Source organism: Leptodactylus fuscus, chromosome 9 (assembly GCF_031893055.1).
Source record: "Leptodactylus fuscus isolate aLepFus1 chromosome 9, aLepFus1.hap2, whole genome shotgun sequence".
In the NCBI taxonomy this organism is placed as follows: Eukaryota; Metazoa; Chordata; class Amphibia; order Anura; family Leptodactylidae; genus Leptodactylus; species Leptodactylus fuscus.
In genome coordinates this window covers 63,063,694-63,076,995 of record NC_134273.1, presented here as the reverse complement: position 1 = coordinate 63,076,995, position 13,302 = coordinate 63,063,694, and the positions used below count along the sequence as shown (strand labels likewise).

The window sequence follows — 13,302 nt, the reverse complement described above, 5'->3', positions numbered from 1 at the left end:
ATGTAAATAAAACCATATAAATTTGGTATCCCTGGAACCGTACTGAAACACAGAATATAGGGGACATGTCATTTTGGCTGCACAGTGAACGCCGTAAAACCAAAGTCGCAGAAATGCATTTTTTCTTCAAATCCACTCCATTCTGAATTTTTTTCCTGCTTCCCAGTACATTATATAGAATAATTAATGGTAGCATCATGAAGAAAAATTTGTCCCGCAAAAATTAAGACCTCATATGGCTCTGGGAGCGGAGAAATAAAAAAGTTATGGGGTTTAGAAGGAGGGGAGTCAAAAACGAAAATCAAAAAATGCCATCGGCGGGAAGGGGTTAATAAAAACTGAAAATTTACAAAAAAAATAAAAAATTGCAGGCAACTTCCAGAATAATAACCCATGTGCGTGAGTCTTACTTTACATCAACATTTTTAGCTAAAATATTGCAAATTGCTGCATGCTAAGTAACACCTCTTCTCAACAAGTCACACCAATTGTGGACAGGCAAAAAAAGGTGTCTAAAATACATAATAAATGTAGTGAACAGGATTTGTAAATTAAGGCTAGGGTCACATCTGCACTGGAGTCTCCACCACAGACTCTATCTAAAATTGGTGGAGTGAAAAATCCTGCATAGAGGACCTGACGGACACTCAATGTACCCTATTATAATCTACTAGTAGGAGGACCCGACTTCACATGGGTATATATGTAATTTTTGTATAGTGGGCCTATAAGAATTGCCCAGTTTTGCACTTGTGTATTTTGTATGTCATATGTGTGTGTGTCTCTCTGCCCACGACTTCTTCTGCGTGTTGTTGGCGTCGATGAGCCGCCTATATTCAGCAAATTGCTGACCTCTATGGTTTGCCTGGTGTTTCGCCAGCTCTTAAGCTGGCCTGCCGCTGAATTCATTCCTCCACTGTGCCCGTGATTGTTCCAGCATCTCAGCAGCTCGCTGGGAAGCCATATAATTAGCGTGTTGTTGGAGTTGATAATCCGCCTGCGCCGGCGTTTTGGCAGCTGTCAAGCTGGCATGCCGCTAAACTCCTTCCTTGCGCTGTGCCCGTGATTGTTCCAGCATCTCAGCAGAGCGTGTTGTTAGTATTGATGATCCCCGTCAGCTCCACTTGAGGATAACTCTGTGACTTCTGGCTACGTTCATAGCTGTCCCTTTCGGAAACCCGAGCACAGATGTGAACCTAGCCTGAGACTGAGAAATACAAACAAACAAATATATTATTTATTAGGGTGACCACATTTAAAAATTAAAAAAAATCTATTTGTAGAAGTGGTTTATTGGTCACCATGTTACCAAAAAAATAGAATACAAAGTGATTAAAAAGTTGTATTTAACCCCAGAATTATACCAATTGAAAGTCCAACTCGTTCTGTGTAATTTTTTTGGTTCTCAGATCATGTAGACACAAAGCGATGGCTTAAAAAAAAAAAAAAAAAAGTGTTTAATGCTGTAATCATAACGATATGTAGAATTCATATATTTTATTTATACTGTACTATGAATTGGACAAAATTTATAATGTCAAAAAGCAATGCTGAACTTGGTGACTTTTTCCTCCCTCCCAATAAGAGTTAAAGGGATTCTATCATTAGAATTCCTTTTTTTAACTAAGTACACGTAGGAATACCCATATGAAAGTCTATTCTTCTCTTACCTTTATTATTCTGATCTACGCCGCCGTTCCTGAGAAATGTCTCCCATTCGGCCACAGGAAAATGGCTGACTGCGCCAGCTGCACATGTCTTACAATCATATTCCTGTGGTCTCTCCCGTTTGGCCGACAGACATGCGCACTCAGCCCCTTTGGATAAAGACAAGAAGGTGATGCGGGAGAAGAGGCGGAGAGTTTTCAGACAGTACAGGGGAGGCCCCCATTGCTGTCTCAAAACTCATTTACATATGGAAGAAAGAAGAAATTTCTCAGGAACAGTGGCTGGATCAGAATAATAAAGGTTAGAGAAGAATAACCTTTCTTAAGGCTATTCCCACGTGTACTTAGTTAAAAAAGGAAATTCTATTGATAGAATTCCTTTAATAAAATTTAGGTCAGGGAATGTAACCAAATAGCGAAATACATAGAATCCTCTCCAGAAGACCACCTCTTTGAGACGACCGCCTCCTTACCTAGACCACATTTTATGTGATGAATTGTTAGTTTTCTATATTAAAGGGATCCCATCATTAAAACTCAGTTTTTTGTGACTAACACATAGGAATAGCCTTAAGAAAGTCTATTCTTCTCCTACCTTTAGATGTCTTCTCTGGGCCGCCGTTCGGTAGAAATCCTGTTTTTTGTTGGTATGGGACGTCCCCAATGCTACAAGAGAACTCTCCAGCGACACCTCCATCTTTTTCAGGAACGGCCTCTCTTCACGTCTTCTTCCGGCGCTGGCTTCAAACTCCTAGGTGTCTGTAATGCTGTACTGTGATAGGGGGTATTGTTTACTGCCCAGAGATGACGCTGAACAGTTAGGAACGCCCCCCCTCCCCCAGTACTCGTCTTCTCATTGCTGGGCGGTAAGGAATGCCCCTCTCACAGTACAGCACTATAAATGCTGCTGTGAGAAAGGGCGTTCCTGACTGACTGTCAGAAACACCCTTCTGACAGTGAAGAGCTTCGGTAGCGGCACCAATAGCTCTTCACCCAGGGCACAGAACGTGAAAGCCGACAATGCGCTGAATTCAGTGTACTGTCAGCTTTCTAGTGGTGTATTACACCGCATGTGCCCCAGGTGAAGAGAGGTCCTCTTTAAGTAACTGCTTTTTTCTGCAGATAGGTTTACGTTCGGTGGGGCCCCCGAGAAGACTCCCCGAACTCAGATCTGAATAGGGCCTAATATAGGGAGTCTGAATACACTTAGCCACACCTATTTACAGAAGCCCCCCATCCAAAGGCCACTCCCATTTTTGCCCCAAACCCATTAATCAAACATCACCCCGTAAAGGGCTCTCCCAGTCTGCCATCTCTGCACAAGCTGTAAGAAGATCAGCCAAATGGAAGTGATTATGCAAAACATTAATATTTCATCCAACCACTGGCTGGACATCTGAGCATGGTCAATCTTCTGTTGGCAGACTAAAACCCTGTGGTCATTCGGTCACAAAGAAACATATTTAGCATTCATGTAGCTTATAGTCGGCTGAAATCTAATGTGTATGGACAACTTTAGGCTCAATTCATGCATTACAATTTTGCTGCATTTTTTAGGTGTTTTCCCCTTACATTAAAACACAGTGAGATGAGATGTTCAATTCTATAGTGAACAGTAAACCTAGAAAGTAACAATGTCAAACTTTTTACGGCCACATGGTTATGCAGGTTTTGGGTTAGTGACTGGGGGTAGAGCATTCCATTCTTATATATTTCCATATAAATCCCTATAGCCCTTTTCCCATAAATTCTTGGATTTGTTCAAAAATGTACAAATAAAATTACCACTAAAACACTTTTTGAAAACTGCTTATAATACATGGTGTTTTTCACAAGCATTCAAAGGGAATCTGTTATATGGAAAATACTGTTCAGGGCTCGTTCACATCTGCGGCCCGGCACTCCGTACTTAGGTTTCCGTTTCCTGCCTAAAACACAGGCAGGATACGGAAACCTGCAGGAGTCTCTCTCACCCATTCATTTGAATGGGTGAGAGAGATGTCCGGCCGTGCGCGGCGGTGAGCGTTTTAGGCTCTCCGCCGCGAAACCGGGTTTTATAATCCGGACACAGAGTCGGACATGCAGTACTCTGTGTCCGGATAAAAAAAAATCCGGTTTCGCGGCGGAGAGCCTAAAACGCTCACCGCCGCGCACGACCGGACCCGGTCTATGGTTTCCGTCTTCTGGCATGCAGAAGACGGAAACCATAGAACAGAGACCCCAAACGCAGGTGTGAACCCAGCGTCAGTCTGCAGAGTGCATGTTATAGAGCAGGAGGAGCTGAGCAGATTAATGTATAGCGTTTCATTTATCCACTGAAATCTCTGTACTGTGTTAAAAAGCCAAGGAGGCGGTCCTACTACCGTAGTGATTGACAGATATCTCAGGAGGCGGTCCTACTAGTGATCGCCAGCTATCTCAGGAGGCGGTCCTACTAGTGATCGCCAGCTATCTCAGGAGGCAGTCCTACTAGTGATCGACAGCTATCTCTGGAGGCGGTCCTACTAGTGATCGACAGCTATCTCAGGAGGCGGTCCTACTAGTGACTAACAGCTCTCTCAGGAGGCGGTCCTACTAGTGATTGACAGCTCTCAGGAGGCGGTCCTACTAGTGATCGACAGCTATCTCAGGAGGCGGTCCTACTAGTGACTAACAGCTCTCAGGAGGCGGTCCTACTAGTGATTGACAGCTCTCAGGAGGCGGTCCTACTAGTGATCGACAGCTATCTCTGGAGGCGGTCCTACTAGTGATCGACAGCTATCTCAGGAGGCGGTCCTACTAGTGATCAACAGCTATCTCAGGAGGCACTCCTACTAGTGATTGACAGCTATTTGTGTATTGCACAGTCATAGAGGGGAGGTGGTGAATCACTTATAGGACCGCCTTCTTGACTTCGCAACACAGCAAGTTGGACTACATTTTACACGTGATAGGTTCATAACCCAAAGCTCACCAAGTTATTGTGTACAAATGTGAATTTTATTTTTTTGTTTGTTTTATCAAGATGTCCTAGGTATCAGGAGTAATCCATTTCCCCTACCACTACTATAGCGATCAAGCACCACAAGTTATTGCCACTTATATTTACCTTTACTAACACTAGACAACTTCTGTGGCTATACTATGTGAGGTCTTAAAAAATCCATCGCCCTGCCAGGCGATTTGCCAGTGTTCTGACATAAAAGGCATAAAATATAACAAATGTGGCTTTTTCAGGTCTGTGCCGCCCTAGTCACTTTTCTGGCAGAGCGTTCACCTGGTCATAAATGAAGTGCATTCTCCACCAACTTACATGGTATGAAGCCTTCAGAAATCTGCCCCATGTATCTTAAAGGGATCCTATCATTAAAACTCAATTTTTTGTGACTAACACGTCAGAATAGCCTTAAGAAAGGCTATTCTTCTACTACCTTTAGAAGTCTTCTCTGCATCGCCGTTCGGTAGAAATCCCGGTTTTCGTCGGTATGCAAATGAGTTCTCTCGCAGCACTGGGGGCGGGCCTCAGCACTCAAACAGCACTGGGGGCGTCTCCAATGCTGCGAGAGAACTCTCCAGCGCCGCCTCCATCTTCTTCAGGAACGGGCTCTTCACACGTCTTCTTCCGGCACAGGCTTCAAACTTCTAGGCCTAGGGCAAAGCCGACTGCGCATGCCCGCTGGCCACAAGAAAATGGCCGCTTACAATACTGTGTAAGCGGCTACTTTCTTGTGGCCGGCAGGCATGCACACTCGGCAACAAAATTCTAGGGATCACAAGGGTCCCCAGAAGTTATAATCCTACCGATGACTAAGTTTAGGTATATTGTAGCCAAATCTAACAATCTATCTAGGTATACAAATAACAATAGTTACAACCATAGGATGCTACATTTTATTTCATGATGCGGTATTTCATACGGCGTCCCGTCCGGTAAAATAACCAGCACAAAGCAAAACAATGCAGTGAAGAGATCTTTTATTTTCCATTGCTTGCAGTGATGACGTTGCAAGCTAAAATGTGCAGGTTTCCTTTTACCTATCACATATATGTACACACACACCAATATACATAGTATCTACACAATTGTTTAGATCTCATTTACATGCAAACAATATGACACAGATTCATATTAATGAGACACGTCCTTGTGAACATTCATACAAAACGTCAGTCATGTAAAGGTTCTGGATGCCTTTGAAGATGTCGAAACATCGGTCATATAGTCTGTGTTACTCCATGAAAAGACACATGATTATCATACTGAATACAGTACTCTCTTTAAGCAAATGTGCAGGTTTCTACTGTTGGAGCACTATGGCAAACTAAAATGGATACCCAAAACGGTATATGTAGCGTATGACAGACGAATGATAAAAGATCATATAAAACAAATGATCTAAAAACACTGCAGAAAGATAACTGGGTTAAAAGGGAAAAATGATTAAAAAAATGATAATACTGCATAAATAGCTCCGACAGTGAAAATACAAGAAGTAATAATACTAATAAAATCAAGAAAAACATGGAAAATAAAAGAAGACAACTTAGATTTTTAATACATCTAGACTGTTAATACTTAGAATATAAAATGGATTTTAGGACAGTATAAATTAATTCATTTTAGAAGGGAATCCAAAATACCACAAGAGGTTCTGTACTATAATGTAGATATGAGCGAACACTGTTCGGATCAGCCGATCCGAACAGCACGCTCCCATAGAAATGAATGGAAGCACCTGTGACGCTGACTTTGCCGGCATCCGGCGTCACAGGTGCTTCCATTCATTTCTATGGGTGCGTGCTGTTCGGATCGGCTGATCCGAACAGTGTTCGCTCATCTCTAAGTCGCTAATTCACAGTATCTCTCAGCCCAGCGCCTGATATTTCGGAGGTCATTGTGTAGAGAAGTCTTAGTCTTATTCACACATTAACCACCGCCATATGCTGTCTGTGTTCTCAATGGACAGAACACAGCGGATCAACTGAGATATGGCCATGATCAGTTCTGAATCGATGGGTCTATGGGTCGATGAAAATCATAGATGGCATCTGTTTTTCATGGACCTAATATACTAAAAAGTATAGCAAAATTTCGATTTTTAAAAAAGGTTGCCATTTTTCACAGGGCTGTGGAGTCAGAGACCAATTTTGGATGGAGTTTGAGTCGGAAAAAGTTAACTTTTGATTAATTATTTTTAATTTTACATTATTCAATTATTAATCTTGTATAATTCATTAGGTATTTAGTGTGTTACATATTTTTTTTCATAAGAATTTAGGTGACTAGCTTTTTAGGATCTTTAGGCCGGGGCCCCACTGGGCGTAAACGCCGCAATTTGCCCGTGGTGGAAACGCGACGTTTTACAGTGCAAGCAAAGAGGATGGGATTCATGCGAATCCCATGCCAACTTTGTGGAAAAAAACGCAGTGCGGACACGCTGCGATTTGCAAAGCCGTTGCGGATTTGTAAATCGCAGCATGTCAATTATATCTACGGAAGCGGCGGGCGGCATTCCCGTAGATATAATGTTAAAAGAAAGTCCGCAGAGGAAAACTCTGTGAACTTTCTCTTAAAAGCGCTGCGGAAAGAGTCGCAATGTGTTCACGCATTTGGGGAATACCAATTATGTTCATAATTTATTAGTGATAATTAGTGACAATCGATTGAGCGCGTGCGCCATTTATGTAGGTCACTGGTCAATAAGGACTAAGACTAAAACAGCTCTATATAGTCATGGCCTCCAACATTTCCGGCAGGGCAATTGAGTAGAATATACTGTAAATTAAAAATATCAACTTTTTGTCATCACTTCTATGACCACATTAATACACAACCCTTTTAGGCTGAATCCATAAAGAAATCCAGAGAAAGACTTTGTATATTATATATTTTATACAGTATTACTATTTTCTGTAGGCTGCATTGCCGACATCTGCTCTCACTAGGACGACCCCACTCCTTAGAAAAATTAATTTGACATAGGACAATCTGTGATATATAGTTCTACCCTATAATACAGCCTGCAGTGATCCAACCAACTAACCAAAGAGATCTATGGAAGCCCCAGCTAGCTTTATATACTTCTGGCTACTTGCCCTTCTGTCTCGCCTATTGGTTTCAGTAATACAGTCTGATGTTTTAAAGTGTTTGTTGTCCTATATATGTTCAGGAGACTCTGATGAATGGCCTGCGTATAGTATAGCATTCAGACTGCGTATAGTATAGTGTTCAGGTTACTTATAGTATAGTGTTCAGGCTTCTTATATTATAGCAGGGCACAATATGGCCTTTTTACTTGGAAAGCAGTAGCCTCAGGTAACCCCAAGTAATCTCCAATATGTACATACCAGTAATCCTGCTTTATACCTGTCAATAAGCAATGTGCAGTGACAAGGAATGGACGCTCCTATAGGAGCCTGTATATGTGTGAATAACGTATTTCATGTACATCTAGTGTAAATGGCAATTATAGGGGCAGTGCATCAAAAAGACAAGTAACTCTCCTGATGTATCCTAGTGCTCTTTACACTCTACAGAGGGGCCGATCACATACTGACTGTATATTGTGACACAGGATGACGGACATGACACCTGATACATTGCACATGTATTTAACCCATTATTAAACAGATGTGAATGTTTCATATTGTAACAGATACCGGTACTAAATGCAAAACAAATGAACGAACAAATATATATTATTTGGGATATATTGTGTAACATTGCCATGTGCAATATGTTTCTGACGTTCCATTAGAGGACCGTCAGCTTTCATTAGGACTGACTGATCGTCTAAGGTGTATGGAGGTCTCCCGACTCTACTTCAGTGGCAAGATGTAAGGTGCCATTCACAAGGCGGAAAATTTTCTGTCTGCTGGCAGAAGAATGCCGATGCAGAAACCCCGGCAAGATGGAGTAGGATGCAATCTCTGCCTCCCATTGAAAACCATAGGAGGTAGAATCTGGGTGGAATCTGAAGCAGAATCTGCCTTCAAATCAGCATCAATTTCCTATATGTGAATACCCCCTTAGAGGAAAAATGGGGCTGCCAAATCCTTTTGTTCTCAGGAAGATAAACCACTGCTAGAGGAGCCCAGTAGCAGCTTCATCCTCTCTCTATGACATATGGCCATGTGACCAAGCTGAGCCTGTATATTTGGTGGTGGAGTGAATCAGCTGTAGGATAAATATGTATATTGCCATAATAATAAGAATATTGGAAAAATGTTTCAAAACCGGACATAGAAGGGCGTTCTCTTGCTACAAAATTATGCTGGTCACAATGTCTGCTTAGACCTTTCACTTGCAATGTACAGCAGATATTTTCCCAGGGAACTGCAATGTCAGAAACACAAGAACGTTGTGGGGTTAAAGGGGTGACAGTGAGCCAGCACTGGGATAGCAGGGGGTAATATCTGCCTTGTTATATTATATTCTCCCTATGGGTTTTTCTGACAAATGAGTCTGTAGGGAAAGCAAGTAGTAATACTTGGCTGCATAGCTGGAAGAGATCCCGTTGTATAGAGCAAATCTGCAATACTGTATCTAGTTCTACAAAAAGACAGAGGAATGGGTCCAAAGATGGGCTAGAAAAGTGGTGGAATGTCTTACCTGAAATTGCTAGCATAAAGCTAGTGATACTATGTATTATCATTTACAAGGAGAATTATGAATTTATGCCATAAAAGACCTCAAAACAGCTGCATATCATATTACCAGGCAATGTACACTAGGACCATGGTAGCGACTTAACACTAAACCTCTGTAATGTCCCAATGAAATTGTAAAGTTGTGCCCGAGGTCTATAACACCAAGCGTCATTATGGGGGGAGGGTGATTTATTAGACTTTACTCATCTACGGAGACTGAATGGGCAAAGCTTAATTATTCATAAAGCAAGATCCACCATTCCTCTAACAATACACGTCCTCTCTGCAATACAATAAATGATGGAAATTTCTACAGCTCAGATAATACAGGTAATGAATTCACCCTCCCCTGCAGCCACCCTGGAAAATATTACACCACGGTACATTGTAATGCTTCACCTCTCCTATACGTCGGCCTATTTATACATGTCGTCTTCTCTCTTTTTGGTAACATCAGTGTAAATAAACTAAAATACATTCTGCGGTTCCTTGACCATCTCGATTTAGTTAAAAAAAAAAAAATTAAGTTAATGTACAATCCATCCTCCGGACATTCTTACTCATATATATATAACAAAATAGATATTAAAGTGAAAAACACTATTCAAAATGTCATGACCATATGGTTTATCTTTGCATTTAGCTTAAAAAAAAATGTTAATTCTCACATGATATGAAATACTTTACAACACGTCTCATAAAAACAACCATACTCGTTCCTTGAAATGGAGAATAAAAAACACCCACAGACACGCTAACCTTTCATCCTGGAAAGTGCATGCAACTAACCAGACAAGATGCATTGCTCCGTCCTGCAGCATTAGTGTTATCCCCTATTGTCTATTGTGTAACCCCGCTCCTAGCACTTTACATTGGCACTCTATTCCTCTTGCTGCTTGCTGTAATATAAAATCAGGGCTTAGCGAACCATTCCTGGTGATGTCAGCCGATAGGACGTCCCATACGTAGCCAGACCTTTACATCCAGCCATGCCCGCTCAGGTGGCATCACTCAACAGATGGTCTCAATAAATATCTTCCCGACAGTGCACTAAAGGGTTAAAATCCTGTTGACAGCAGCAAACTGTTAAGACTAGTGTTTGCCCATTTATAAAGGATCTAGCACAAACCCCAGTAACAATCTCTTAAGATTCAGATAATGCTAAAGAAAATACAAAAAAATAATAATAAAAAAATAAGGACAGATACAGTCACTCTCCATGGGGTGATAAAACGGTCATTAAAAATGAGCAGAGCATAAACGCCGACTATACTAGGCGTCGGATGCAAGCGCGTCGCACTCTAGGAATGTCAGACTGGAGAGAGGACGTCAATACGCCATTTTCGTGTAAAACTTGGAGACATAAATATAAAAGAAGTGATGGCGTCATCCAAATACATGCTTACTGGCTTGCATTTTTGAGGTAAGCGGGCCTATCCCACAGTCTTCTCACTGCCAGAGAGCTTGGAAATACTTAGTAAAGTACATGCGGCCGCCCGTCTTGGCAGTGACACCGATGCATTTTTTTTTTTTTTTTTCGACAACACATTTTACACCCTTCTCCAAAACAGAGAAAAATACAGAGTAGACAAAAAAAAACTCAATTTACCCTTTGTAACTCAACATCTTCTTGCACACACGCGAATGCAGAATAAAAAAATGAATAATAATATATAAGGCAAGAGATGTCGAGTAATATCACTCACCTAACATAGACAAATGTCAGTGCTTCAGTGTCATACCGCACATGCCCCTTGAATTCAGATAGCATACAGCTTACCCTCCCGGTTAAGTGAGTCAAAAACTTTTTTGTGATAAATAACCCCCCTCCCTCACACATCCCTTTGCGTTGCCCACCCTAACCCACCCTTGATCAATACTGTCCTACATTCCAGTTGTGTGTAAAGACAGCAGGAAGAAGTGTCTGTGTTCACAAGTCTCGTTGGCAACAAGTGATGGCGACCTCCGTTAAACTTCAGGAGGCCCAATTTTTCTTTTTTACCAGCCACCGCTATGCTTTGGAAGAAAGTAGTTTTTTAGGGGTCATAGGTCTCTTAGCTTGCCATAGGTGACTGTGAATGGTCACAGCGTCGACGCTGGCAGACATGGTTTTGGCTGGGATGTGGCTGAACTGTTTGCGATCCGAATTATATTTGTAAAGACCCTCGATCATTTTACGAGATATAGAGCGGGGTCCGATGCCTGCCAGCTTGCTTATCTCCTCGATCTCTGGGTAGTAAGTATATATAGAACGGAACTGACATCCTGAGTCACGGAACAAGATCAGGAAGTTGTTGGCGTTCGATTTCTCCATTTCCTGTGAAAGTAGGGAAGAAAATCAGAAATGGTTAATATTATAATGTAATATTCTACCGCTCATAAGATCTTACTTGAGCTCCTCAAATATAGGAAAACTACTGGTTACTAGAGATGAGCGAGTAGTTAAATACTCGATATTCGTTTCGAGTAGCCCCTCAATATTCGACTACTCGAATCGAATATCGAACCCTATTATACTCTATGGGGGGAAAATGCTCGTTTCAGGGGTAGGCAACATTTGATCAAATTGAACTTACCAAGTCCACGAGTGAGGGTCGGGCTGGATTCTCCGAGAAGTCTTCTCCGTGCAGCGTCCCTGCGGTGTCTTCTGGCTCTGAATTCACTCTGTCAGGCATCGGGCCTGGGCAGAGCCGACTGCGCATGCCCACACTACAAGAAAATGGCCACTTACAGTCAAAGCGGCCATTTTCTTGTAGCGCGGGCATGCGCAGTCGGCTCTGCCCAGGCCTGAGGCCTGGCAGAGTGAATTCAGAGCCAGAAGACGCCGCAGGGATGCTGTGCGGAGAAGACTTCTAAAGGTAGGAGAAGAACCAGCGTTGATTGGCCGACTTTATAGCATTCAGCCAATCAACGCTGGTTCTGCATCAAATTTTTTCCACTCGAATAGCGAGTGGTACACGATCGAGTACGAGTATTTCGAATACCTACTCGATCGAATACCTACTCGCTCATCTCTACTGGTTACCCTTTTTTTTAGATATAGAATAACTGTGTTAAAGGGAGTCTGTCAGCATCAAAAAACATTATTAAACCAGCCCCAGTATGTTATAGTGCTCAGGGCCGTGAGCTCAGTGCAATAATATGTTTGTAGAATGAATGGAGGCGATTTTGACAAAAAACCCTTTACCTTTTAATCCTAGGCAAATGAGCTAAGCGAGCATCGGTGGAGCGTTCAGCTGAGCATTGCAGCAAGATCAGTATTGCTAGAGAGATATTGATCAAGAAAAAGGTCTTGCTCAGTTGTCCCAGAACACGCCCTAATGCACTTTTAGTTAATTTCCATAGGAATTTCAGCTCAGTATCATTGCTAGTCTGTAAGGAACACCCCCCCATGGCAGTACAAGTCTATGGAAGAGTATTGACGGGGGAAGTGTTCCTAACAGCGCAGTGATGACTCTGAACTTTAAGGCTCACCCTACTGACAGTGGAAGATATCAGTACCGAAATTAATGGTACAGTTATCTCCAGCACTGGGGAATAGAGATGAGCGAACACTAAAATGTTCGAGGTTCGAAATTCGATTCGAACAGCCGCTCACTGTTCGAGTGTTCGAATGGGTTTCGAACCCCATTATAGTCTATGGGGAACATAAACTCGTTAAGGGGGAAACCCAAATTCGTGTCTGGAGGGTCACCAAGTCCACTATGACACCCCAGGAAATGATACCAACACCCTGGAATGACACTGGGACAGCAGGGGAAGCATGTCTGGGGGCATAAAAGTCACTTTATTTCATGGAAATCCCTGTCAGTTTGCGATTTTCGCAAGCTAACTTTTCCCCATAGAAATGCATTGGCCAGTGCTGATTGGCCAGAGTACGGAACTCGACCAATCAGCGCTGGCTCTGCTGGAGGAGGCGGAGTCTAAGATCGCTCCACACCAGTCTCCATTCAGGTCCGACCTTAGACTCCGCCTCCTCCGGCAGAGCCAGCGCTGATTTGGCCGA

At 42.4% G+C, this 13,302-nt stretch overlaps 1 protein-coding gene across 2 annotated transcripts in view; it reads right to left on the bottom strand.

Annotated features, from left to right (window-relative positions):
- Nucleotides 1-11,164: 11,164 nt before the first annotated feature.
- The window catches only part of CAMSAP2 (calmodulin regulated spectrin associated protein family member 2), a 79,732-nt gene continuing 77,594 nt past the window's right edge, over nt 11,165-13,302 (bottom strand). For both annotated transcript variants that reach the window (XM_075286418.1, XM_075286419.1), the window contains one exon: nt 11,165-11,613. In XM_075286418.1, the coding sequence (XP_075142519.1) occupies nt 11,308-11,613 (306 nt within the window). In that variant the 3' untranslated portion in view covers nt 11,165-11,307. The remainder of the gene's footprint in view (nt 11,614-13,302) is intronic.